Raw genomic sequence first — 27,890 nt, 5'->3', positions numbered from 1 at the left:
TTTGGCCACTTAGCATCATGTGATGCAACTTTTTTTGGTTGGTTTTGTACCCCTTCCCCCCGTGCTCGGTGGGAAAAATGGATGTTTTTCTAAAGGAAATCCTGGAGCCTTCGGAGCAGGACGTGTTTGATGACTTGACGCGGATGGAAACATTTTCCAGCGACACCTTCAGCAGCCCCTGCGCAGGTAAGGGCTGCCCAGGGTGGGTGCCCTGTGCCGGGGTGATGGGCAGGGATGGAGGAAGCTGGAGGATGATGCCCTCTGTGCACACAGCCAGCACGGGCATTGCCCTTGTGTGGGCATCCTGCAAAAACGTTGGGGTTGCTTATTTTCTTATTCATAAGCTTAAATATCCCCTGGGTTGACATTTAAACGCGGCTGGAGAAATCCTGGTGAGGCTGCACCCCGCTGCCTGTGGCTGGCCAGGCTGGGCTGTTGCGCTGGGAACCTGGGGCTGTGTTGTGCTGAGTGTGACCATTTAATGGTGTGTTTGAACTGGGTTGGTTCTGCGGGGTGAGCTGGGGTCAGCGCTCGAGGTGCGAGGCCTCCAGCACTAGGGGAAACTTCCAGCTCACCCTGGATCTTTGCAGTGAAGTTGGGAGTTCCCTCCTTAGGAGATGTGTGATGCGTTCCCTGAAATACCTGAAAATACTAGGATTTTGTTATGGGCAGCTCAGCAGAAAACAGTGAAGAAAATTTAAGTTGCCTGTGGCAGGTTGCTTCCCCGGGTGTAAACTCCCTTCTCACTGATGCCCAGCAATTGAGTTTGATTAGTGGCTAATTGCCGTCCTTAGTGGCTCGTTTAAGGCTTCAATTCACTGCCTGGGCAATGTCAAGCTGGTGGTGGGGCCAGGGAGAATTTGCAGTAGGTAACATAAAAATGATTTTCTGCGTAGCTTGGTGTGGGACATGTAGCATGAGATGTGGTAATCATTAAACTTCATGTGTTTTAACCAGCCTCTGCAGGGGCATAAGAGCGGGCCTGTGGGTGTGTAACACAAACAAGTTAAGTATTGATGGGGTCTACGGGATAATTTTTGGTGCTTTGCACTTCCCTGGATCTTTTCTACTTTCTTGCAGTTATGTATTTGCATGTACCTGGTACATCACTACCTGCTCTTGGACTTGTACCTGGGGGTGAGGATGTGCAGGTAGAGGAGAGGTGCTCTTACTGCTAAGAGGGTGCCTGATGCTGCAGGTGACCCTTGCTGTGCCACAGCCTTGTGGTGTGATTTCTGACAGATCTCCAGCTCTCCCTAGCTCTTGGGACCTTCCTATGACATCTTCCGTCATCTCTCTGGGTAGTGACCCCCCTGTGTGATCGCCTGCTGGGTGTGTGCAGCCCCCACATGCCAAATGCAAAAGCAGGGCTGCTGTCCTGCTTGTTTTCCAAGCAGGGGTTAGCACAGCTGGAGAGGTTGGTATTTTGGATTAGAAAGTTGGATTAAAAAATTAGGTGCTGTTTTCTCTGCCTGCAGACAAATGGGTATGCAGTTGCTCCATATAGCTGTACTCTCATTAATTCAGAAATAGCTGGGGTATTCTTTTTGAATGGGTCCTTCAAATAAAGTTTCAAGATCATGCAAACAAAGTAGGAAGTAGCTGGATGATGGTGCTTAGATGGCCCATAATTACCTTTGCATAGGGCTGGGAGCTGGATTGATGCCTGTGCACCTTGGTCAGGACAGCAAGCTTCTCTGTGCCACCTCTGTAAAATGGGAGCAGTAGAATTTCTGCACTTGTGTTTCCCGTGGATAGGCTGTGGAAGGCAAATAGCTCAAGGAGCTGTAATCAGCTCTTGGATTACCTGTTGGTGGCTTGGGCACTGCAGGTGACATGTCCCTGGGTGCTGTACTGAGATGCCCCTTCTCAGCTCTGGGACACTGTGGTGGTCCTTGCAGCGGTCCAGGCCACCCGTGATGCTGCAGCACAGATGGCTCAGCACCCCCAGGGCTCCCTGCACCTGCGTGGCTGCTCCGGAGCTGAAGCCACTGCAGCTGGCTGATGGCACGAGCCCTGCCCCGTGGTTTGGGGGTCCCTGCCTTGTGCTTGCCATCCTGAAGGGGATCAGTTGTTTTTCATCAGCACTAATGTGTGACCCTGCAACAGCATGGGCTCAGGGAGGGTTCAGGCTGTCCTGAAGCTAGACAACTTGCCGAGGCGCAGTCCTGCTCCAGACACCTTGAGGTGGGTGGGACTGGCTCCTTGTTGACCACTTATTTCCCCTGGTTCCTCCAGCCCTGTCCACGCACCAGCCTGCAGATGTTCCTGTTGCCACCCAGGTGGAAGGGTTGTGACAACACTGCCTGCTGTGCTCGGGCTGTGGATGGCAGAGATGCTGCTGTGGGGAAAGGATGCTCGCTGTGGCTCTGCTCCTTTTTTACTTGGTGACGTTAAGCTCCTTTACAGCCCTGCTTCATGGGTGGGGATCACAGCTGCTCCGCTTGTAGCTTTTATTTTGTAGACTTGCTTTGTCCCGAGGGATGAGGTGTGTTTCTTGGGGAGCTGCTTTTTACTCCACTCTGCCAAGTTTTGCTGGGGTCATCGATCAGCGGTGCCGGAGGAGACAAATGGCATGTGCTGTATGGAGACAGGCAGGCAGATGTATATGTTGTGTGTTTGGAGCCTTGCCCAGGGGAACATGGAAAGCAGATGTTGCATCGGTGACCTGCTGGATAAGCCATGGGCTGTCGCTTCCTCCTGTGCCTCTGTGGTCTGGCTTGGACGGAGCTGGAGCGAGTTAGCTCTGGAGGCGCGGGTGAGTTCAGCACAGCCCTGGCTGGTTCAGCTGGCAGGAGTGTCTGTTCGTTTTAAGGGTTGTATAGCAGAAAAACAGATCCAGAAGTCATGTGAAATAGGAATTGAAACATGATCAAGAAATTGAGATGCTTTGACTTCTTTTCTCTATTTTTAAGGTCGTGTGGAGTCTGCTCTAAGTTATCTGGGGTGACTGGTGCCAGCTGGAAGTGGCTGGGGTGTTGGGTGCTCCTCTGATAGTCTGTCCTGCCCATCCAGAGCCACCCCCACTGCCTTGTTAGACACCACTTGGGGCCAGCATCAGTTATCGGCATTTAGGAGCCAGCCTCTGGTCCATCTACTAGTCATCTTCTCCATCTATCCACAGAGCTGGACAAGAGCTGAGGGTTTGGGCCAGATCTTCACGTAAACTTGAACTTCAGACCCGAATGGGCGAGATCCTTGGCTGGGCTCCACAAACTTCGATGTCCACTAACAAAACAGCAGGAGATGCCACACTTTTTTTCCTTTGTATGGTCCTCTGTGTCACCTAATGCTCGTTCACTAGACACTGATAACTAAGCAGTAAGGGTAGTATCTTGCTCTGGGCTATGAAAAGCTGCCTAAGTGAATTTTGCATGGGGCCATGCTGCAGTCTGGGCTGCTGCGTTGCCTGGGCGTGCTGGCAGTGTTTCTAGGGGTGTGTGGTGTGTAAGGGCTGCTTTGCACGCAGGGCAGCAGTACTTGCTGTGGCTGCTGCCCTGAGCATCCCAGCTGCGCTTGTTCCAGGGCAAATGTGCAGCGCTGGCCCCAGGGTGTGCCAAAACAGGGGTGCAGCCTGTGTCCGCTGGCTGCCTGGGAATAGCGTTGGGGTTTGGGTCCCCACTGCCTTCATCTGCTGGCCTCAGGGCATGAATATAACAGGAGGAGCTGGTAAAACTGGGCAAAGAAACCTTTGCCTTCCCAGAACATGAGATCTAGCAGTTCCAAGTGTGCAGGGACCTGGGGTGTGCGTGCAGCCCAGCCAGGCTGGTGCTGGTGTGGGGCAGCATGGGTCCCGGTGCTGGCTCTGGACACTGCTGCTGTGTCTGCCTGGGTGGGGTGTGACATTCCTCCCAGCTCTGTCTGGTCCTGGCTGCAGCTCCGATGTGGCAAGCGAATGGTTTGCAGAATAGGGAGGTGTCTGTCAGCCTGCTGGCTTTCTGCATCCTGGAGTTTCTCTGCTCCTGAAAAAAAATAATTAAGGAATTAATTTTAGTCTTGCCTGTAGGCTCTGCTGTTAAATTTACAAAGGGGTTTGATAATGCATGGCTGGAGAGAGGAGGCAAAAAACCTGCTACAGTGGAGGCATGGTCAGTTTTGCTGAGAAGGGAAACTTCATAGTAGTGGAGTGATATATATATATTTTTTTTTCCCCCCCTGTTTGGAGTGGGGAGCAGCACGACTGTGAAATACATGCTAGCGAAGATGTTTCGAGGGACTTGTCCCTTTTCTGCTCTAGGCCATATGTGCAGCTGGAACGGCCTCAGCCCTGGCTGACTTTCAGGGCAGCTTGGGAAAACTAGTTGGATCCAAATGCCCTGATTTGGCCCCTCTGAACATGGAGTATGTCAAGTCCAACGGGTGATCCGGGGAACCAAATGCCGCTTGTCTCGGGCTGCATCCCACAGGTGATGGGCTGGGTGTGCCTGGTGGCTCAGAAGGTTCCGGGCTCTGGAAGCCCAGCATCTTGGGGGGCTTAATATTTTGCTAAGGAAACTCCAACCCAGGGTGTGTCATGGTTGGCAACACAAATCTCTGGAAGCTTTTGGAAATAGTCATCTGTACTTCATTTGAGGGTGGTGGGGGTTTTTTTTGGGGGTTTTTTTTTTTTTTTTGGAATCAACCAGCTTTAGGAAGCATTTATCTGAAAAATCCCTTTTCTGCCAGCTCAGGGAAAGGGCAGCTTTGTGGGGCACTTGCTATAGCAGCTCCTTGCTTCTGTTTTTGGCTTTTACCCTCTTTCTTTGCACCTCTGGGAAGATTTGTGTTCTGATTTTCACTTTCATTTTCTATGCAACGGAGATAATGGCAGAAGCAAGCAGATGGTGTTGAAAGCTGAAGAGAGCGCGCTGCGGAAGGCTGAGCTGTTCTCCAGGGTCAGCTACAGAAATTTCAAGTAATATTTTCTTGATCAGAGCTTAAGGAAAAGAATGCTGGAAGTGATTGATTCAGTGATGAGCACTTTTGTTTCTGAAGCAACTTGTGTTTCTTTGGTGTTGGTTTCCCTTGGAAATCATATCAAAGGCTTCCTTGCAGGAATGTGTGAGGAATGCAGGAAACTTGCCAACAAATACCTTGGGAATACTTGTAGAAAAGCAGTGAGCAACTTCTTTTAAACTGTGGGTGACTGATCTGAAGGCTTCAATGTGAGAGCGTGTGTGTCCTGCTGGGACCTCTGTCCCTGCTGAGCAGCTGCCTGGTGGCCCCTGTCACACCAGATGGGTCCAGGGCTGAGTCCTGGTGATGGAGCAGCCTGGGTGCAGCAACTCATCTGCAGAAAAGGATTAACAGTTTCCCTGGCAGTTGCTCTAAATTGCCACAAAGCTCTTTGGATCATTTTGGATGTGCTCATTATGTTTATGTGGCACTGTTGGCCAGCCCTAGCAGTGTGTCCATCAAGTCTGTGTGTATGTCTGGGGAGTGTGTGAGCACTCTTAGGTGACCTCCTTCTCACTTAGTCATCTCATGACCTTCAGACCTAAATCTTTTTTTTTCCTTATCCATTTATTTCCACAGTTTTCAGAAAGCTGCTACCATCTAAAAGGCACAAAAAGGTTGCTCTACAGCTACAAAACTGTGGAGGTGGTGTGCCCTGATTCGGTGTGTCCTGGTTCACAGATACTGGTGAAGGTCTCCTTGGGACTAGATATGTTCTTCTGGGAAAAACCTGTGCCCGATCTCCAGTTTATGGTTAAAAGCAATGCTGAGTGGCATTGACCTAAGAGCCAAATGCCTAAAAGCTTGACCATGTGTCACTAAAGTGGTTGGGGGCTTAGTCATGGGCTTTGCAGAGCATCAAGATCAGGCGTGCTTTGGGTTTGTTCCTAGGGCTCAGAGCTGTGAAGGATGGTCCTCGGAGCTGGGCTCCATGGGAGCCTCAGTCAAAGCCAGACCTGGTCTCTGTAGGAGAGCAGGCATCCACTGGTAACAGGGAAGTCTCTATTTGTGGAAAGTCGTCAGGCTTCTATAGGTTTGTGTACGTGCTTACCAAGCCAAAGGTAAGCAGCACAAGCAGACCCTCTGTCCTGAGAGAATGTTTGGTTTGGCTCTTCATGGCTTGTCCCTGGGACTCTGTGAGCACTGCTTTCCCTTCCAGTGAGATGTGGTCAAAAATGGGGAGAACCTCCTGTGCCGAGTGAAACTGTTAGTTGCCAGAAAGTTATCCCAGATGGCAGGTATGGAAAGGGTCACAAGAGTGGTGACATGAGTGCTTTGACTCTTTTTCTTGTCAGAGCTGTTCACAGCTGCATTGGCTAAAACTGGCTTCCCGGCTCTGGGTCACGAAGGAGAGGTTGGGTTAGAGAAGGGCTGCTCAACCACAGGAGCCAGTTCTCTTGGGGGTCCTTCTGTTATGCTGCTGTGGCATTCTTGGGGGATATGTGGGCCTGTATTTTGTCCTTCAAGATAACTAAATTTTCTGTGGTGCACGGCATCCCTCAGGTCCGTTCAGGCCAGGGGCTTGCTAACAATTGGGAAAATGAAGCAATCAAGAGGCTGCTTCAAGTGACCTCAGTCACCTTGGTCATTCCAGAGGCTCCCTGAAAGACACAAATCCCACCGTAACTCAGCAACCACAACTACCTGAGGGATTTTCTTTCCTGGACTTGTGAAACCTTTATCCCTGTGTGCAGACTGCTGCTCCTGCAGAAGCATCGCAGGCTGCAGGGCAGGGGGAAGCTGCGTTGGGGGGGAAATGAAAACAGAAGCAAGAATCTGTTGTAGCTAAAGCACTTCAGAAAGTCATTTGAGTAAATAAATATGACAATCCATGGAGATAAACTAAGCCCATGTGCAAGAGGGGTCTCGCTGCTTGCATGCACTGGCTCCTTCCTGGGTTATATTTGGTGGCAGGTCCCTGCAGGGTTTCCTTTTATGCCCTTGCCTTTGTTCTGCTCTTGCTTGTTTAGGGCTGAGGGACTGGGAAGCTCCCCCTCGGGTCATCCTGGGTTTCCTAAGGGCGGGCCAGGGGGATGTTCTCTTCCCCTGGAAGATTAATTGTACAAACCCAGTATTTCTGTTCTCCGGGCTGATTTGGCTGGATACTGAACATTCCCGCCTCTCATTTTTAGCGTGGCAGGCGGGTGTCACAGCCTTGCAGCATCTTCCTGCTAAAAACAGATGCTATTTCAGCCCGTGGGTCATGTTGCATGCTGCATCCAGAACAGCTTGTGGACAGAAAAGTGTGTGCACACACCCTGCTCCTCTGAACGGCATCTCTGGGGAATGCAGGGCACGTCATGGATGTGCCCTGAGCTCTCATAACAGGCACGTTTAAGGTAGTTGGGTGGTGACATGAGCTTGTCCATCCACTGCTGCTCCATTTCAAAGGGACAGGTTGCTCATGAAGGGCTGGAGTTTGCAACCCTGGGTCCAACGAAGCCAAAAGCAGGGCTTGGGCATCACTGGGGCAAGGATTTTTGTGTACAAAGCAATCCTGCTGGCTTGGAGTTGTGGAGATATTTGGGCAATAACTTGTCTTGTGGGTCTCCAGCTGGAGCAAGGTGCTGCTCGGTGGGAGGCAGTCTGGGGCTGTGCGAAACCCCATCCAGGAGCAAAGGCACGTCGGGGTGCAAGGGCTGATGCAGCACCCTGTGGCAGGAATGCCGTGCTTGAGGCAGGCTGTCACTTCTTGGGCTGGCAGAGCAGCCCAGTTGCTAATTGGTAGAGCTGGCTGGGAAATGTTTTCTTGTACTAAGGAGAATTTAATGACAAAATGAAAACAAACGGTGCAAATTCTCCATTTTGAGAGGCCATTTTAACTAAAAGGCAAAGTTGTCTGTTCTCTTGCCTGATCAGGTTTTTAATGCAAAGTGGATACTTTCCAGATGGAGTTTTTAATCTTGTCAAACAGTCAACAGCTCTGAAAAGCAGATTTATTCCAGCAAAATAGTTTCTAGCTGAAGCTTTTCCCCTCCCAACTCATTTTCAGCCAGCTTAACTTGTTGAGATTGGATGTTGCCTGATGTGAATGCCTTTGTAAAAAAAAAATAAAAATAAAAATAATCTTTTTTCTGTGATTAAAGAGTGGGATGTTAAAGCAGAAAAAACAGTGTCTCCATCCTCAGGGTTATTAAAAATCTGACCAGACAGTCCTGAGCGACCTGCTGCTGCTGACCCTGCTGTAGGGAGATGGGTTGAAGATCTCCAATGGTGCCTCCAGCCTCAGCAGTTCTGTGAGCCGCTGCAAATAAAGTGATGTGCTTAAGGCTTAGGAGCTGCCTGTGAAAGGAAAGTACTGGAAACCGCAGAGGCTTGACCTCTTGCTCAGTGAAATTCCTTCTGGCCACTGCTAGACACAGTGGCTTGCAAGCAGAGTTCTTCATGGTACTTCCAAAAGTCTGGAAAAAAGTGGATTGTCATACAGCAAGGTCAGATGTGTGGCAGAGGCTGGGGTCTGTTGGCTAAACGTGGACCTTGCTTCAGATTGCTTCCAGGCTGGGCAGGCAGGGAAGGGAGGTGAAAGCCTGGATGAATGCTTTGTCTCCTGCTTCTAGCCACGGGGGTGTGGAGAAGCTGACTTGCATGGCTCTGCCTTCCAGCTGAGGCAGTGTCTGGAGTGCTGTGTTCAGTGCTGGGCTCCCCAGTTTGAGAGAGATGCAGAACTACTGGGGAGAGGCCAGCGGAGGCTACAGAGGTGATCTGGGGACTGGAGCATCTCCCTTCGAGGAAGGGCTGGGGGAGCCGGGGCTGTTTAGCCTGGAGGGGAGAAGACTGGGAGGGGACCTTGTCACTGTCCACAAATACCTTAAGGGTGAGGGCCCAGCGGACCGGGACGGGCTCTTCCCAGTGGTGCCCAGTGACAGGACAAGGGGCACAAACTGCAGCACAAGAAGCTCCAGCTGAATATGGGGAAGAACTTCTTCACCTTGAGGGTGGCAGAGCCCTGGCACAGGCTGCCCAGAGAGGCTGTGGGGTCTCCTTCGCTGGAGACATTCAAACCCACCTGGACGTGGCTCTGTGCAGCATCTCTAGGAGAGCTGCTGCAGCAGGGGGGTGGGCTGGGTGGGCTCCAGAGGTGCCTTCCAGCCCCGGCTGTTCTGTGGAACCCATGGAAGAGTAGCTCCATCTCTTGGTCCCCATCTGATGGAAAGTGCACAGCTGCATGAGGCTCCTTCCTCTTTGAGATGAATTTATATCCCAGCACCCTGACCAGCCAGCGGGCTGCTTGCAGTAGCTCAGCCCACTGCCCGGGTACCAGACTGTCCCTGTCAGTGTAGGACTGCGGGGCACCTCATGCCACCTTCAGTGCCATGTCCTGGTTGTGTGATAATAGCAGCCAACACCACCGAAGGGTGGTTGCTAGCTGACGTGGATGGAAGCATTCCCTTTGGGGAAAGGTGGCTTCTCCTCCAGCCCCTCTGGGAGCAAGCCAGTATCACCCTGGCTCTTGGACCAGGCTGCTGGGTGACAAAGGAGATGGTTTGTGTGTTTGAGCTGATCTTCTCTGTCCAGCATGCAAGTGAGAAACCATTTGGGGTGAGAAATGAGGGTTTCTCCAGAAACGGATGTTGGAGAGGGTTTCTCCAGAAACGGATGTTGGAGAGGGTTTCTCCAGCAGCCACTCGACGGCTGTTAGTGGGGACTTGCCAGGGCAGCATTTGAGCCGCTGCTGAACCGTTCAGTGTGAATGATCTGAGCTCTCCTCATCTAGCTCAGAGTGCTCCAGCCAGCACAGAGATAATCGCTGAGGTTATCGAGTGGAACTTGGAATCTGGGCTCAAGCCACCCCGGGAGTCTTGCACCATCCTTCCTAGATTGCTACATGTGTGCTGTCTTTTACTCTTGTGTTTGGCTGAGTCATGTTATAGTGTGTCACCGTAAAGGGGAAATATGTGGCTTCCCTGAGTAATCCGCTTCCTCTCTGTGAAACTGTTGGGACTACAGATAGTAAAATAAGGAGGACGGTGCAGGGAGGGGGAGAAGGCAGGAGCCCAGAGCATCCTCCTTGTTCCCCTGCGGTGCAGGAACAGTCACTAGCCCATCGATGCTCAAGTTAACTTATGGCTATATTTTAAATGACAAAAGGGCACCACTAAACACCCGGGTGGACCCCTTGGAATTGCCTGTACTTCCCTGGTGTGCTTCACAGATGTGGAATACACATGGATCCATCCAGGATTTTTTCACAGGGAAGGTAGCCTGAATTTAATTGGCCAGACAGACCTAACTGTGGCTGTGGCAGTAGATAACTGAGTGAGCATCAGTAAAAATGACTCTTCAGTAGTTACTGTTGGCCGCCAGCAGGATCTTGCCTATCAAGTTAAGTTTACTGCAGAGGCTAATAGCACAGTAATTAAGGTAAAACAAATATTAGCTTGAAGCTGTGCCTGCAACTTGAATCACATAGCTCTACTTTTGATGTAAGGCTTGATTGGAAAACCTTATGTTTAATTTGTGTTGCGTTAGGCTGATGGCAGCTGGTTTTGTGGGCTGAATTTGAGCCAGATCTGCTGCTGTCATAAAGTTCTGGCTCCGCTAATACCGTGCTGATTTATGTGGGGGGAGAACCTGGGCCAAGTCTCTTTGCTGTGTTGCTGTAACCTGTATTGTTCAGGCATTTGCTGGGGTGTTGTTTGAGGACAACCAAATAGCAAGGAGGCTGTGAGGAGGGAGAAAGTAGTTTGTGGTTTTTTTGGGTTTTTTTCTTCCTGTGGGTCAGTGTTTTTATTTTTCTGTGTTATGGACAGGCCTGTCTGTGAAGGAGGCCAGGTCTGTGCTTGGATTTGAAGTTTTGTTTTGCCTCAGCATCTCCCTGTACCTAAATCTGTGTTAAATGTGGGAGAAAATGTCCGGGGCAAGAAGATGCCTCTCTTCACTGTAGCAAAAACATACTTCGTTCTCCTGTAGGACACAGATGCAGAGATGCTCGGGGTGGGCAGCTCCCAGGGGAGGAGGTAGAAAGGACCTCTGGGAGCAGCAGTGTATGCCCTGGGGCTTGCTGCACTCCTCCACAGCAGCAGTTTCATCCCTCCCATTTACTACCCGAGGAGCAGGGTGACGTTTGCTCTAGTTATGCCCGAGACTCTCCTTGTGCAGCTTGCCTGCTTGCGTGGCAGCCTCTTCAGCCTTGGCAGAGCCAGGCTGCACAAGGTCATGAGCAGGTGTGAGGTTTGCAAACATCCCTCTGAGCTGGGTCTGAGCTGTTTCTGTGAAGTCCGTTCTCATCTGTAGAAGATCCTGGTCTGCAGTCCCATCTCAGCTTTATGCTCAGTCTCCAGATTCAGAGCATTAGCTCTCAAGTTGTCTCATCCCATGGCGCATCCTGGACTTCAACTCAGCTATATGTGGTGTAGCTCTTCCGGAGGCAGCAAAAGGTTTGGTGCAACGTGGGTTTGGTGCAGGACCCTGTGCACGTGCTGTTGGATGATGAAACTAAGTGGGCTCCTGCAGAGTGCTGATGGAGATCCTGGCCTGGAGAGCTGCCTGGGAGGTGCAGGACCCTGTGCACGTGCTGTTGGATGATGAAACTAAGTGGGCTCCTGCAGAGTGCTGATGGAGATCCTGGCCTGGAGAGCTGCCTGGGAGGTGCAGACCCCTACCTGGGTTTGGGGGTTGGCTTGCCTTCTGTCAAGTTCTACTTGGGACTTCATCCCCGTGGAGAAAGGGCAAATGGTATGTTGTGAGGGGGAAGCCCTCGCTGGGAAAAATCCTCTTTCCCTCCTGTTGAAGTCCTTAACCTGAGCACAGTGCCTTTGCAGAACTTTTCTGCTGTGGGAATAACGTGAACTTTTGACTCTTTCTGACTAATACTTAGAGCTGCTATCCCTCCCTGCCTGTGCTGCCAGCCTGGTTTCTCTCCCCTCATTTTTGTGATTTCATCTGATCCCAAATCCAGTCCTTGCTGTGTGCAGAGTCACCATGGTGTGTTTTAACTACTGGCGCTGGGTTTTTTACTGCTTGTCTGAATACCGGAGGTGTTGGAGCTGTGACAGGATGCCTGGGAGGGCATTGCAGGTAAATGCATGTTGCAGCCTCCCTGGAGCAAACAACTCCATATATTTGTGCAAGAGGAGCCCTCTGCAATGTGGCTGTGACAGCAGGAAGCTTGGTGTTTGCTGCCTAAATACTGACCTGGATACTGGGGGAAGGCTGGAAGGAGTCGGTGCTGCTGGGGTCTTGTACACAAGCTGTGCTTGGAGTGGGCACCCTTGGGTGGGCCAGGACCCACATCTGTGCTCTATCCTGGCTTCAAGAGTTGGAGCATCACCACTGAGGTGCCTGTAAGCCCTGCAGAAGAGACCGGGTGTGTCTGCTGGAGAAATCTGGATGGAAAATGTTGCATTGAACTGGTCATCTTGCAGTGAAAATGACCATCCTTTCAGCGTCGTACTGGCTAATGCCTTGGGAAAATGATTACTAGGAAAAATGTGGTCATTAATTATACTTTAGCACTAAGACTCTACTTAGCTCTGAGATTCCCCACTGTCAGACACCTGAAGTATAAACAACAGGGTGATGCTGGACTGAGAAAGCTTGCAATGACTTCTGGAAGTTTGTTGCTGATCAAGCAAGAGAGTGAAATTATTGGTTGGGGAGCTGGGAGGTGAACAACTTTTTTCTGGAAAGCTTTCCAAAGCAAGGCTTTTGGATGTCAGAACTGAGGCGTCCCTTGGTCACAGGGTGGCCTTACTCTGCAGTGTGCACCTTGCCACCATGTGTCCTGGAGCTCTCCCTGCTCTGGCACCTCTGGGTTACCAGCCAGAGCGCTTGGGTAGGTGCCATGGAATTCCTGGGGGATTACTTTGGAGACAACATGAGAAAGTACAACCCCACATGACTCGAAAGCTACAAACACTGGGATTTATGGTGAGGTTTCCAGCAAGCCTACCAGAGGAGCGTCCCATGCCTGTGTCATAACATGTTGGTGGAGGAAAGAAGTGTAGGAAAACTGTGAAAGCTCCAACTCTGATGTGTGTTGTTCTGTAGCTAGGGAATGGCATCTCTAACTTCTCTGGTAAGGCTTATATGGGTGGAAGTACATGTGTGATTAAGCTTTCTGGAAGATCCAGCTCACAGCAAGGTTTGCTGCATTGCTTGGTGTGAGCTGTGGGAGTCTTGCAAGACTAAAATAACCCCCCAGGCCAGCTCATTTCCAGGCAAAATCATGCTGAGTCACAAAGTGTAGCTCAAACTAATGGTCTCTACAAATGTATGTATTCATAAACATATGAGGTATCCTGGTTCTTACTCTTAAGAGTAGAGCATCCTGTAGGGCTTCCAAGGGGCTTGCTTTAGCTGTGACTCGATGTGTGTGGCTCTGCTGCAGTGGGTTTGTGTTTATTACCAGGGTGTTTACAAACATCAGAACTGAAAGGGGGCAGGGTGTGAGAGGCTGTAATGTGTAGGATAACACTGGGGTGCTTTTAACACAACTTGGGTTAAGTGGAAACATTGATAGCAAGCCCCCAGTCTGCTGGGGTTGGGGTCAGGCGGGTGAGACGTGACAGGGGTGGCAGGTAGGGAAATGCAGCTTAGGAGAGGATGCTTCTGTTGGGACAGATTTGTCGCCCTGGCCTCAGGAAATGGCCTGAGTTTGCTGTGGAGTGGTGATGGTGATGGCTCTTCCCTGGTAGAGCTGGGTGGTGTGGGAGGGTGAGGAGCCCCCTTTGAGGCAGCCTACCCCAGCTGGAGCCTCCTGCCAATCCTTTCCACTCCTGGTCAATCCAGCAGTGGAAAGAGACTGGAGGGGAGCCTGGATGGAGAAGGAACTGCTGCGGAGCCTCTGTTTCTGTAGAGGTTTAAGACTCTTACAGCCATCAGTGCTCTGAGGCCCCTGGAGCAGCACTGGCTGCTATCTCAGCAGTAGCTCTCTCTGCTTTGCAGTGGTCAATTGAGTTTCTCGAGCCAACAGCTGTCCCAGGCAGCTCCTCTGGAAGGTGTGGTAGGAGGTCAGATGTGGGATGTGATGTTGGCTGCATCCCTTCCCTGCCACAGACAGGTGTGCCTTAATGTTGGGCACTGGGTGGCCGGTTGGTATGCTTCTGACTTGTTCTGCCTCTTAGTGGAAATCTGTATCACGTTTGTCTTTGAAATTTCGTAGATTCTCTTTAGAAGATGCTTTTGGGAAGCAAAAAACCAGACTTGATTGTACAAACATGCCTGTGTGACAAAGTGTATTTGTAAATGTGTTCTTGTATAGTTATATACATACACACCAAAAGGGTTGATAGCACTGCCAATTGTTCTGAAAGTCCATTTCTGGTAAAGGATGAAAAAATATTGCCTGGCTTTTCTGTTTGGTCACTGAGATCGGGTGTGCAATAGCAACAGTCTCAAGCAGGCACTGCGCACATCCATGAAACCTTGCAGAGCTCCCCATCCCGTCTGTTCACATTGCAGTAGTTAGGTAGGTTGCATGTTGGTCTAATCAGCTGTGGGTGCTGCTGCACGGTGGCCTGGTGTTACGGCACGCAGAAGGTGAATCTGAATTCCTCGCACTAGTTCCTTGCAGCCCTGTGCTTTGTACAGTTTGCACAAGCAAGAAACTAGGGTGTGCTGTATTGCAGGGGCATTGGGGTTTGGATGGGGCTGGGTACTGTGCTCCCGCAGGCTGTCAGGGTTTGCCCCCCCCCCCCCCTCCCCCGCAGCTTACCGAAAAAGGCACTGAAGGCATATAAACCAGGAGAAGGTTATTCACTCCCTGTTTGGGGCTAACAAAGGGTTAACTTCTGCCTGAGCTCATAGATCAGTGTTATGGAAGTCGAGCAGTCTGGGATTTATTAGGCAAACTCAAACTGGGAATTAAGAGAGCTCCAACCAGTAGGAAAGCTTTCTCGGAGGTTTGAAGAGAGATTTCTTCTAGCTAAGCGCTGATTTGAAGGGGCAATGCCAGAATTTCTTGCAGGGGCCTCCAGGAAGCGAAGGACGAACAGGCTGATCAGTCTGAACCATCCCACCAGCTCAGCGTGCAGCTTTTATTGCTCCATCATGTCTCCTGGCCCGGGCTGACAAAGCACCCATTGTTCGCCCCAGCTTCCTCCTCTGCACGCTGGGGCTGCAGCCGCTGCTCCCCATCTCCTTCCCCATGGACAAGGAGGTTAAGTCCTCCTGGAGGATGCACAGTACCCCAGGACATCAGATGTGTAAAACCAGCTGGAGACATGGCTCCTGGCCAGATGCTGGGGACTGGGAAGGGCTCCTCTTGCTTCCCAGAGGTGGCTTTTTCCTGTGGCTGGGCTTCTAGGTGGTCAGGAGTTAGTGTCCATGAAAAGTCTCCTAAGCAGGGAGAAATAAAGCACGTGGAACTGTGGAGCAGGCGGCTGGGGAGGGCTGGATGGTGCTGGGGCAGGCTGTGCCCAGTGCCTTGGGGAAACAGGAGCTGGTGCTCAGTCCCAGTGGGGCTGGGACCAGTTGCCGCTCTGAAGTGCCTCCATCAGGTGTGGCTGCGGACATGCTCTATTTTTGCTTTCATCCCGCAGAGTCTCCCAGTTAACAGGGAGAACATTCTGCCAGCTCCTCCGCTGCTCCCCCTGACGGGGGGGGTCCTCGTGCTCCACCACCACACTAGTTTCTTGCTTGTGCAAACTGTACAAAGCACAGGGCTGCAAGGAACTAGTGCGAGGAATTCAGATTCACCTTCTGCGTGCCGTAACACCAGGCCACCGTGCAGCAGCACCCACAGCTGATTAGACCAACATGCAACCTACCTAACTACTGCAATGTGAACAGACGGGATGGGGAGCTCTGCAAGGTTTCATGGATGTGCGCTCTGCTGCCAGCACTGTACAATGCTGTGCTGTTCCCGGGATCTGCCCTCTCCTCGGTGGGATTACGCACTTTCTGCTGGCACCGGGGTCATGCTCGGCACTCGCTGCAGGAGAATGGGGGGTTTATTTTTGGTTGTCTTCAGCCTTTTGTACCAGGGCTGTGCTAAAACATCCTTACTGCCCTGGCTGGGTGCTATGCATGTTCAGGAAGGGGAGAACGTGGTGGATCTCCAAATGAACTTGGGAGGTCTCTGGTTCTGCCCTTGCTGCTGAGCGGGTAAGGCGGGGGGCTGCCTGTAAACAGCAGGAGTTGCACCGTGCCCTGGTATTTATGGGACTTTCATCCTATAAACCGTGGCTGCTTTGTCGGCATTGGGCTTATCTGGTGTTTCACTTGAGCGGAGGCGTTGCTCTCCTGCCAGCACCCATGGCAGTTTGGCTGCCTGCAGAGGACAAGCTCTTCCTATCATCTTGTGGGCAGAAAGTGCCTTGGGAGTGTAAGGAGCTCCAGGATGAGCAGCGTGGTGGGGTCTGTGCCAAATTCTTACAGTCTTTGAGGTGGCAGGGGTTCACAGAGGGTCAGGTAGCAGGTATATTCATGTGCCTTCATGAACTTGTCTTGGCAGAAGCAGAGATTTCTCCGCGGTGGCGAGCTCTGCGGTGTTGTAGAGGTGCCCTATCCACAACTGCCTGTGTGTTTGGCTGCCTGGTTTTGGGCTGGTCCAAGCCCTGTGGGCACTGATGCAGGAAACATTCTGGAGCCAAACTGTGTTGTGTAATGCTTCCACAAAGAACGTGTCGAGAGATGTCCTCAGCCGTGTTGGGAAATGCACTGAGGAAGCAGCAGCACATGTATCCTGGTCCTTGCTGGGACAGGAGCATGTGCAGGGAGGGGGAGCTGGGCTGGCCTGGCAGTTGGTGTGGGCTTGATGCCCCTCTTGGGGATGGCTAAAGCTGGAGACATGTGGGATGACAAGTCCAAGGCAACCTGTCCTGGCTTCCAGGCTGTGGCCTGAAATATGGTGTTTGCTGGATGTGCAACAACAGTCTGGAGCTCCCCGGCAGGGTGGGTGTGGGAGCTGCAGCCCCCTTTGCAAAAGGGGGTGCTTTCAGCAAATGGCTTCCTGCAGGATTTGCAGCCACTCCAGGCACGGGTGCAGCTGCGTGAGCCCTGGTCCCTGGTGGGGCATCTCTGAGCTCTGCCCCTCTGGCTGCTGCCAGCAAGGGCTTCTTGGGGGTGCAGGGTCTGGTGTGGCTGTGGCAGCAGGGGGACAGGAGATGGATGCAGAGGCACATATGAACATCTTGTCCTTTGCATCCTGCTTCGCTGGTCGCCTTGGAGTGCGGGCCATTGCGTCTCTGAGGGGAAAAAAATGCCCAGAAATTCCACAGACCCTTCAATATCGTTTCTGTTTTAGAGAGAGACAAAAAAGGTCCCTTTGTGTGAGGGCTGAAAGAAATAGCCCAGTCCCACAGCCTCCTCAAAATCTTAATGTCAACTATTTGCCTCCTTGTGTTTTCGCATAAACAAGCACTTTCTCCTGAATATCTGCTCTGGCTGCTCCCCCAGCTCGGTGGTGCCCGCGGGACGGGCAGCCCAGCCTCCTCATCCACCCCCCAGCCAGGCTGGCGCGGCTGGAGGGATGCAGGACTAGCTGGGGAGGGGGCTGTGGGCCAGAGAGCAGCAAGAAAGGCAGCTGAAACTGGGTTCGGAAAGAAATGAACAGTCTGAGCTGCTTTTAATTCAAGGGACTGCTGCTGCCTGATTGCAGGGGGCACGCTCTTGCTTACAGATCTGGGCACAGCCATAGGGAGGCTGGTGAACTATCCCTGTTTACGCTGAATGATCCTTGTTTACACCAGCCTGGGCCAGTACCTTGTTCTGCTCTTGCCAGGGCATCATCCATCCTGCTGTGGGGTCAGATGTTCCCCTGGTTTAAGTGACTGTCAAATGAACAGCACTACACGGATTGCAGCAGCTGAGAAACCGCCCCTTCTATTTTAGCTGCTGTTTGCATGTACACACTGGAGTGACTTGAGTCCAATACTGAAGGCTTCTATCCTGGAGGCCACTTTTTTTTTTTTTTTCCTAGCATGTTCCCTTCCCCTTTGTAAGAATCAAAATTAGAAGCTGAAAGGGGTCTGTAATGTTGCATCTACATTATGAAATGTAGTGCCAGCAGTGTTCCCGGGGTGATTGCTCATTCAGCTGTGCCACACAAGTGTGCTGCTCCGTGTTCCTGTGCTCAGCCACGTAACCTGATAGATCACTGAGCGCATTGTAAGACATGTTCAGTGAAGCTTGGGGCATGCAGTGCCTGTGAGCTGCTGCTGCTGTGGAAACCCTTTTGTTTCTCCTCTGTTCCTGTCCGCTGAAGGTAGAAGCTGGTCCTGGTAGCTGAAGGTGGATGCTGGGGTTGGGGCAGCGCTTGGAAAGGCCGCTCTGGAGCGAGCTGAGGTGGTGGAAGGGATGTGATCCATGTGGGTTCATCTCTTGCCTCCTCACCTCAGCACCTGTCTGGAAGTATTTGGGGTGATGTGATGGTACCTCCTGGCCTGGGGCTAACTGTTCTTGGGCCAACATAGTGTACCCCGTGGTTCAATTTCCAGTGGATCCAAAGCCCCTTGGAGGCAAAAGTCAACTCCACCTGATGTTAGATCAAGCCCATCCTGGAATACACAGAAATAAAACACTCCTCAAGCTATTAGTTTCTTCTATTAGCTTTTCGCTATGGCCCTAGCACCAAGGCAGGGTTTTTCCCCTTCCCTGGGACCTGTTATGGGGATCCCGAGTTTCCACATTGCCTGGCTGCCTCTTCTGTTGATCTCGTTCTCCTCCAGCCCTTTCAGAGCCTGTGATCATCTGTTTCCATCTCTATCCCAGCTTCCCGATTCACATGCATGGGGAGGAGTTTGGGCTGCAAGCGGTTCATGGAGAACCTCAAACAGTAACATCAGATGAATGAATGAATAAAGGGCGGTTTTGTTGCTCTTATCCTTTCATCAGCTTTATGTGTTTCCCAGCAGTTCATTTTGCAATTGCTGTTCCATCTGGCTTCTTGCTGAGGGTCAAATTAATCCTGCCTAAGATGAGAGCAAACTGCTGTTGAATTGTATAGGACTAAGTAAGGTGTAAAGTTGACTTCTGGCAGAGTAGCACTCGTTGCTTTTCATGTTGCTTAAACTGAGAGCTTGAAAAATCTTTGGACAGGAACCTTGGAGGCAGGAATTCCTGTCCTGAGGATCCCCCAGCAAAGCAGGGTAAGCTAAGATTCTAAAACAGTGTTAAGATATGCCCAGTGGTGCTTGTCAGCTTGGAGGAATGGATGTGGTCCCCCTCAGGACTGGGGCAAGAGGAGGGACATCACTTGCTGCTGTCTTCCTAATTTAGATCAGCAGCTTTCAGTTTGTTTGTAGAAAAAAACCCAGATGTCCCAGCTCAAATGAAAAATCCCACGCTGGTGGAAGATGATACGGTCTGAGACATCCCAAGCCTGCTGCAGGGAAGACCTTTTCCACCAACCTGGGTGTCCTGTGGACTGACCTTGTGCTGCAGGAACACCTGTGCCTGCAAGCTGCTGGGGAGGGATGGTCTGCACGGGTTCCCATGCCCAGAGCAAACCAAGTGCTGCATCTTCTCCACCCCAGCCCTTGGAGACGTCTGCTCCTGCAGGCCAGCGTGCCCCGGCCAAGAATATGCGAACCACATGGCCAAAGCCAAATGAATGGGAACCAGAGGTTGGGGGCCCAGAGCCTGTCAGCAGGGGCTGGCTTAAAAACAAATGAAAGAACAGAGGAAAAAATCGTTCTAATTATGGTGAACTTTTAAAAACACAAAATAAAAGCTTATTATTTTGCAGAGTTCCCTTTGCAGCATGTAATTTCATTTCCCCCCATTTGCTTTTACTGCTTGCTCTGGGCACTGTCAGAACAACCTGATTTATAAGTGACAGCTTTGGCTATTTTTCAGGCTTGTCTCTCTAAATAGAAGAGTGTGAAAACTGTCCCGCTGCCAGCAACTCTCTTAGCATTAAAACTCACATGAGTTGTAGCACGAAGCAAAGTGCTGGGCGCTTTAGGACTTAAATGTCTTTCATAAAAAGCAGCCCTCCCTCCTTTCTCTTGGGGTGATTTTTCCTTTTATTACATCGAATATCTCAACCTGTAGTTGGGGAAAATAAAATAAAACAAGCAGTGGCTGTTACCTTACTGTTTCTCTGCTACCGGCTCCCTTGTGTACCATCAGCAGAGTTGTAGATCGTGAGGGAGACATTTATTGACCGAGGGTTTCAGCAACAGAGCTTTGTCTAAGGTTTTCTTCCCATCCTGAAGAGATAAAGAAAATGAGCAGCATGAAGTGTAACACAGTGGCAGGTATACAGCCTAGCCTGCTAATTTTAAGTGAATTAGTAATAATTGAAAACTGGGGAAAGCCTTAATTGGCAGCCTGAGCAAAACTTAGCATGTGCTTTAATGTTCTGGTTAATAAAATATAGTTGTGTTCACTGTGTGATGTTACTTCTGTGTCTCTGTCTGCAAGTAACATCCTTTTTTTGCCCATGGAAGCACCTGGCTTTGGTGCTGCAGCGCTTTTTGGATGCAGTCAGAGAGAAATTTGCACCTCTGACAGTGTCTTGAAGCTCGGGAGCATTTGATTTGTATTTAAAGTTGGCTGCACGTGTCCCCATTCTCACAGGAATCATAGCGCTTGTTGGTGACTTCTGTGTGAAAGTTCTGTTTTTCACTCAACCTCTCCAAAGGATCGCTGTTTGAGGGGGTGTGTGTGTGTCTTTTCAAGTTTGCCCTCTCTGCAGTGTGCTGCTGTGGTATCCAGACAACCTGAATCTGATTTAATAGCCTGGTTGGACTGAGCAGGCTGGTGGCTCGTGCTGCCAAACCCGTGGGATGGGACTGGAGCATCTCCGTGGCTCTGGTCTGGTTACTGAGCCAGCAAAGCTGGATAGGGGTGCCAGCTTCTTGTGTACAAAGGAGGCTTTTGGATTTGATTTTTTTCACCTGGATGTATCTGCTAGTGCAGTGGTGCTCCTCAGGTGGTGCTTGTGGGTGCAGGCGGTGAGCCTTCGTATGGCTGTGGCAGAGGCACAAGGCACCGTTCTGGTGCAGGGGGCTGTGGCAGCTCCCACCCAGACCTGAGGCCAGAGGAAGCTCTTGGCTGCCATACTCAGTCACAGGTGTGACCCAGGGGGGCGGAGGGTGCTGCACAGTGAATTCCCTCTGTGGTAACTTGAAGGACATAGAAATAGCTGCAGCCATGGCCCTATGTTGTATGTGGCACGTGGGCAATCAGGAGCTGGGTCTTTTGTTGGGGAGAAGAATGGAAACAGATCTCTGGATCTTAAACTTTACCAGAACCTTGGCGGTTAAGAGGATTTCCAAGGCTGAGGGCTGCAGTGCCCCTGTGAAGTGCCCTGGCTGAGCCTCTAGAGCAACTTGGAGAGCTTTTCACATTGAGGGGTTTGCAGAAGTCTGCCAGACAGTAAATTCCCAGGAAGTACCGTCACAGGTGTAAAATCAGCATCCTTGTAAAACACACGCTGTGTGTACATGTGTCTTGAAGCTAGGGCTGTCCTCACATAAATTCCACCTGATGTTAAGATGAAAGTTTGGTCAGGTATGAAGTTAGGAAGCTGCCGTCTAATCTGAAACTGCGCTTGCAAGCCCAAACAGGTTAAGCTCATCTGTTATAGATGATGACAGGTCTTTGCTTGCCTTGGGTAGTAGATGTGCTAAATAGTAGTACTTGGGTAGTAGATGCCAAGTAGCACATTGGCCCCCATCCTAAAGGGAGCTGCACAGCGCAGTCTAGCCCAGGAGCAAGACAGAGACCCCAGCACTACATAGCTGCTCACAGGCTGCGTGGGCAGCGCTGGAGGTTGCCCATCGCTTAGGAACGTTAGGTCAGGCTCCTGAATTATTCTGTTTAGATATCATTCCACTGATGACACTTTTTTAAAAAATAAAATTTGATCAATGCTGCTTTTGTGGATGGGGTTTTCAAAAGCACTCTGAAGTCAATAGGGAATTTTTGGGTTGGATGAGTTTTATTTCTGGTGGAAAAAGTTAAGCTAACACAGGGTGTTTTTACAGTCCCATTCTAGATATTACATCCTTCAAGGCCCTCTTTGGAAGGCTTCCAGGTGGGAGATTTCTTTTGGTTTTATGTTCTAGGGCTGGCACTTTCAGCAGAGGTACATGAAGTTCAACACTGCAAAACTGAATTTTTCAGAAATAGCTGTGTGCTGTAGGGGCCTGGCACTCATTTTAGATGCTCCCAGCTGTCCCAAATTAAAGCCAGCTTAGTATTGCCTTTCTCACTGCACCTGAGCAGGTGAGGTGCCCTGATGCACTTGGTCTCATGAGAGATGTTTTTAGCCATTGTCTGATCTTGCTGCTTCAGTCGGGTTCTGTCTTTATATTTTGCATTGGCTGCTTATCTCAGGGGAGGGAATTGGCACATTCAGGTGCGTACTGAGTTTGAGACCCAACAGAAGCGCAGGCTGGGATGCGAGTGGAGAGCCTTACACAGCCTGGTAGCCTCTTCTCGCAGTGCACCTGCTGCCAAGGATGGATGGTGGGAGCAGGTGGTGAATGGCACGAGGTGGAAGCAGAGATGGGAGGGGAGTGTGTGGTTCTGGGGGGAAGCCCTGGTGCTCGTGGCTGCAGGTTGTTGTGCTTTGCAGGCCAGGCTGGTGGTTGTGCTTTGCAGAAGGAGATGGGTCTCCCCATGTGCAGTGGGCTGGTGGCTTGTGACAGGCCAGGGAGATGTGTCCCTTCTCAGCTGCATCAGGTGGTGCGTGGCAGGCCAGGCCTGATGCTGACCCGGTCCCTGTTATCAGGCAGGGCAGCCCGTGTTAGCATCAGATTTGTTGCTGGAAACCACAGTTTGGGGGGAATGTGGAAATCCCACCCTGGTGCTCCCCAGCGCAGGCTGGTGAGGTCCCAAGCTGGCATCAGGATGGGAGAGGAGCATGCTGGAGCAGTTCATGAGCAGGTACCACAATGGGTACAGCTTCAGGTAAGCCCCAGGCAGGGGATGCAGAGGCAATGGCAGGCAATAATCATGACACTGTAGTGAGAGGGAAATCAACCCAGTTCTGCCCTGGAAAGCCTTTTCCAGGACAATCCTGGAGACAGGTCTCACTAGCAGGTGCTTACGAAGCAAAGGAGCTGATTGCTTAGAGGATACCCAGGGTCATTGTGGAGCGTTTTCTTCCTGGGCTCTGAAATCACTTCCAGGCCAGTAGCCAAACACAGGCTGTAAATAACAAATGATGCCTGATGATCCCATCTTGTTTTGCTTTGAGATGTTGTCAGCTCTGGGATTTCCCTTGGCATCTTTTCTTCAGTGCTTTGCATTCCCATCTTCAGCTCCCAGTGCTGTTGTGGCATCTGGCTGTCTCCTGTCATGCCATCAGTGTGAAGGAGTCACTTGTCTGTGGCCTCCACGGGGATGTAATGCAGGAAAAGCTGATGGATCTGGGCTCTGTAGTCAGGGTGATGTTTGTGTCTTCACTCACTGGGGCCTTTCGAGTCATTGCTGGCTTGCGAAGGGCTGGAGATAACGTCAGAGGATAAATGTCTGGGATTTGCAGCACCCTCTGTCTCAGCACTCCACCACGGGCAACTTGGAAGGCAGATCTGGTGGCCTTATCTGAGGTTCCCTGCACCCCCAACTAGATGGGAGAATTCATTTGGTGGGTATCTAAACTTTATCCTGTCACCAAATGTTCCCACCTCATCAAATATCTGAGCTGAGCTGCTGTCCATCACACTGCTTTTTCTTCCCCCCCCCCCCTCACTGTTCAGGAAATTCTAAAACCCTTTCATTTTATTGCCCTCCGTGATGATGCTGTAGCAATTAATCAATGCAGCTGAGGCCAAGGCTCTTTTGAAACTCCAGCCTACACAAATATCACCTAAGTAGCAGTATTTATCCAGGGTCAAAATAATACTGTGCAAACACTGAAAATATTAGGAGACACGCCTAGCACATGCACATGTCCCCCTGTCCCAAACTCGCGAGCTTAGCGAGCCTCACCACATCAGGAGCTCTCTGAGCTGGGAACATCTGGCTCGGGGCAGTGAAGGTAAATGTTCCAACGAAAACACCAGGCATGCGAGGGAGAAAACACCAGGCGTGCAAGCGAGAGGCGCGGGCTGGAGCCACACCTCAGCACCGTAACCCTTGTCCTTCCCGGTTCCACCACCTCGTTGTGCTCATTCCTTGCCTTTTCATTACACAATTGATTGTTTGGGTGAGGGACTCAGCTGGATTTTTTTTTTTTGTTGTTTGCTCTGCAAAACATGCAGCGCGGTTTGTTTTGTGGCTGTACGCGGGAGCAGCCCACCATCCGTGTGCGGCGTGGTCCTCACCCACGGCACCTTCGGGTGTGCTTGGTGAGCAGCTGGTGCTGCTGGTTTGGCTGTGCCCTCGCTGCCCCGCTCCCTGGCCCCCTGTCACCCATCTGGCAGCTCTTTGGGTCCAGCCGGGAGCAGGCGGGGTGGTTTCGCTGAGTTCTTTCCACCGGCTTTGTTACTGCTGAATTAAATTTACAGCCCAGCCCCGCGCGGTGGCTGGGTGCCCGGGTTTTGCTCCGTGTGTTTATTCGTTTTGCAAAGACCTGAGCTGCAGCCTACAGAAGTGGGGAAAACTGCTCCAGATCAGCTCTTTTTGTGCTTGGCTGGTGGGGTTTGGGGCCTGATCCTGCTGTTCCATCCACTGCGGTGCAGCGCTTTAGCTTGCACGTATGCACGCTCACAATTGTGTGTGCTTGGAGCAGCCCCCGGCGTGACTCCTTCTGCCGGGGCTGGGGGTGCCTTGCTGTCCCTCCCAGCTCTCTGGAGGGTGGGCTGAGCCAGAATCATCAGAAACACTTGGAAAATAGTTGAATTGTCCTTTAACAAGACTTTTTTTTTTTTTTTTAACCCTCTGGTGGTGGTATTTGCTGCACGTCAGCCTGATGAGCTGAACTGTAAACCGGTTCTGTAACAACGGTTAAAACCTCCAGATAGTGAGTCAGAACAGGCATTTGAAGAGACTGGACTATCTCAGCTTGTCAAAATAAACATTTTGTTTAAGCACAGCGTGTGCCACTGTCCGAAAGCTCATAATTTAAAAAAAGACGTTTTTTAATTTGACTTTTTCTGATCGTAAAGCTGAGTGTGTGTGTGTACAGCATAGGTACAGGATGGCGTAAGTTCACAGCAACATAATTGCAGTGCAACTTTTTTTGGTATGGAAACTTTTTTCTGCAAACACGTCAGGCTGTTTCTATTTATAACCTTTGGGGAGAGCCTGGGCTGCCCATCGCTGATCGTCCCCCTTTGCCGCCACCCTGCTGTCACACCATGGTGCTTCATGGGGTTGTCCCGGCTGGATCCGCTGCTGTCTCCCCAGCGGGGAGGCCAGCTGGGGGTTTCTGGAGAGCCTGGCTGGGGCAGGCGAAGCCCCAGCGCCTGCCCTTGGGATGCGATGCACATTGCTATATTCCTCGGGCGTTCGCAGGGGTGCTGGGCTGGGGTGCTGGGCTGGGGCCGGGCAGGGGGAGCGCGGGAAGGCAGAGCTTGGCACCAGCCGTGTTCCCGCAGCGTGAGCAGGAGCATAGCTTACGAGCAGGAGCATGGCTTACGTAAAAGCAAATTCCTGACGTTTTGCACACCCAGAGCCCGTTTGGCACCAGCCACGCTGCGGGTAGGGGCTGCAGGAGCGGTGACCGCGGTGCACGTTCTTGGGCTCGGGAGCCCGTGGGATGTGGCTCGGTGCAGAAGCCACTGCAAATCCACTTTTCTTCCCTCCTTCTGTCCGTACAGCTTTAGCAGAAGATAATCTGAAGCAGCTTTTTGAAGTATTTAAGCTGTTTCTGTAAGTGCTCTCATTTCTTTAAAACTCTCAGAGCTCCAAGCTTTTTGCTTTTAATTTCCACCAGGAGCCTGGTGAGAAACGCTTGCGGCTCTGTCCCTGCATGTCCCCTTCTCTGAACGCCCAGAGCTGGCACACTTTTCTGATGAGGACCCTGAGTGTCACAGCTGAATATCAGAGCCAGCGTGCTTTTCTTCTGGCTGCTTCCCTGGTATGCATAGCTTGGTGGGAAAGGACTGACCCTCTGCAGGAAAGAAGGGGAGGAAAGAGGCAGTTATACCCAGTTTGTAAAAGAAAATAGTACACGATGAGAGGTCAGGACCAGGCTTTCCACCAACACCTGGCTGACTTAGGAACAGGGAGGTGTGTGTGATGTGGGCAGGTCTGTAAATCCCAGCTGAAGCAGCTTGCCTCCTTCCTGCTCTGCTGCTGGCTCAGCCCAGCTTGGGGAGGGGTACCCAAGGGCTGCAGTGCTCTCCCGGGACCGCTGGTGAACAGGGCTGTGGAGGTGATGTGTATTTATTGGCCTCCACCTGCTTCTTCATGTGTGAAGTGGTTCATAATGCACCTGAGGAATAAGAGTTAGCGTCATTTAGTGGATCGGGCTTTCCACACCTGTAAACCAAATAGCTTTGCCTTTAACAGGACTGTGTTCTACCTCTGCTGCCCTCCACAGCAGCCACGTCTTGTCCTTGCCTGTTTTGAGGGCAAACGAGTCACCCCACCTCCTCTCCTTAGGAGTGCCCTGTCCACCATGCACGGGGGACTCTCAAGCGCGAAGTATGGATATCTTAAGCAAAAGCCTGATTGCAGGGTGGCTGCTCCATCTCTCCATCCTTTCTTGCATGCAGGCTGTTGTTCAGAGCTTGCTAAAGACCAGTTCTAAATATACTGTAGCATGGAAATTCATCCTCTTGACAGCAATGGACCTTCAGGGAAACCTTTATCAGTAGGACTTTCCCATCTTATTCTAGCTTGTTTGCGCTAAGCAAGATTGCATTTTACTACTTTTTCTAGTCATAATTAACTGTTGCGTTAAGCAAAGGTATTGAAAAGTGAAATATTTCAGATGGAAAATTCTGCTTTTTTGCTATATAACTCTTCAAGGACTAATGCCATCTAAGCGAAAACAAGCTGGTTTTATGAAAAGCCCTGTATCTAAAAATGCTAATACTGATGATCTCATTTTCCAAGACCTATTTGAATGCATCTTCCTTTTCTGAATGTTTTTTTCCCTTGGATTTTTGGCTTTGAAGTTTCCCTTGGGCAGACATCTTCCCAAGCAGATGGGAAGCCTAATCCCTCCAGCCTTTCCTACCAGCCTGGTAGCTTTGTGTTTGAGGTGCAAGACTTGAGTGATTATGGGGTTTAGGGCAGAAAGCTGAGACTGGGAAGATCTTCAGTGTGGTCTTGTCCTGCTGTATGCTATCTTGGCCATTGGTCAGTGCTGCAGAAATGAGAACTGCTGATTATTTTTTTCATATTAATTTTTTTTTTTTCCTTTCCCACTGTGCTTCTCTGTGTAATACTGACCTGCAGCTCCTCCTGGTCAGTGCAATCGCACCCTGTGCTCAAGTATAGAAATAAAGGTACAAAGGCTAGAATTTATGGGCATCATCTGTATTTCTTGCATGGGTTACTTGAACCTTGATGCAGAGTAGCCACCTGGTATGGCCTGCTGTCCCTTAGTGCTGCCTGGCCCTCCATGGCCATAGCAAAGCCATCACTAATCCAAAGAGCATCCTTAGTGTCATCAAAGGCATCCTTCTTTCTAACCCTTCCCCGAGAGGGAAGAGGCTGGGAGGTAACCAGCTGTGCGCTCATGGTGTCTGTTTCTTGGGTTCCAGAGTATCTGCCACCCTCAGCCAACGTGGGGCTGCCCGGCCACCTCATCCAGTGCCACCGCCCCCGGCCTGCCTACACCACTCACACAGCCCCCGTGGTCAAGATGCTCGTTGAGCAGGATGAGCGGAGAAAGGCTGCATCCAACCGCCCAGCAGAGACAGAGACAAACGGAGAGCCTCAAGAAGCTGAGGAAGTAACTCAAGTGCCAAAGCTGAGCAGAGGTAGCAGCACCCACGGGATGGGGAAGGACTCTGTGGGGATGTCCACGGCTGAGAGCAGTTTGCCATCACCAAGTGTTTGCAATAGGGTTATTTTTGCAAGAAAGCCTCCCTTGCGTGTGCTACCAAGTAGCTCCCTGGCATGTTCCAGCAAGAAGAAATGATCTGTTTGCATCTAGAAGCAAAGAATGAGATGCATTCAAATGTTTTCCAGAGTGCATTAAACCACACATACAAATAGCA

The 27,890-nt window shown here is 51.0% G+C and overlaps 1 protein-coding gene across 1 annotated transcript; it reads left to right on the top strand.

Moving 5' to 3' along the window:
* CDRT4 (CMT1A duplicated region transcript 4) lies at positions 1 to 27,890 on the top strand. The gene is made up of 2 exons (XM_027813349.2): positions 1 to 186; positions 27,432 to 27,890. Exons 1-2 carry the CDS (start codon positions 78 to 80, stop codon positions 27,809 to 27,811), a joined length of 489 nt encoding a protein of 162 aa, XP_027669150.1. The 5' UTR covers positions 1 to 77; the 3' UTR covers positions 27,812 to 27,890.

Source organism: Falco cherrug, chromosome 1 (genome assembly GCF_023634085.1).
Source record: "Falco cherrug isolate bFalChe1 chromosome 1, bFalChe1.pri, whole genome shotgun sequence".
In the NCBI taxonomy this organism is placed as follows: Eukaryota; Metazoa; Chordata; class Aves; order Falconiformes; family Falconidae; genus Falco; species Falco cherrug.
The sequence above is the reverse complement of the archived record's forward strand: the minus strand, read 5'-3'. Positions and strand labels throughout refer to the sequence as shown.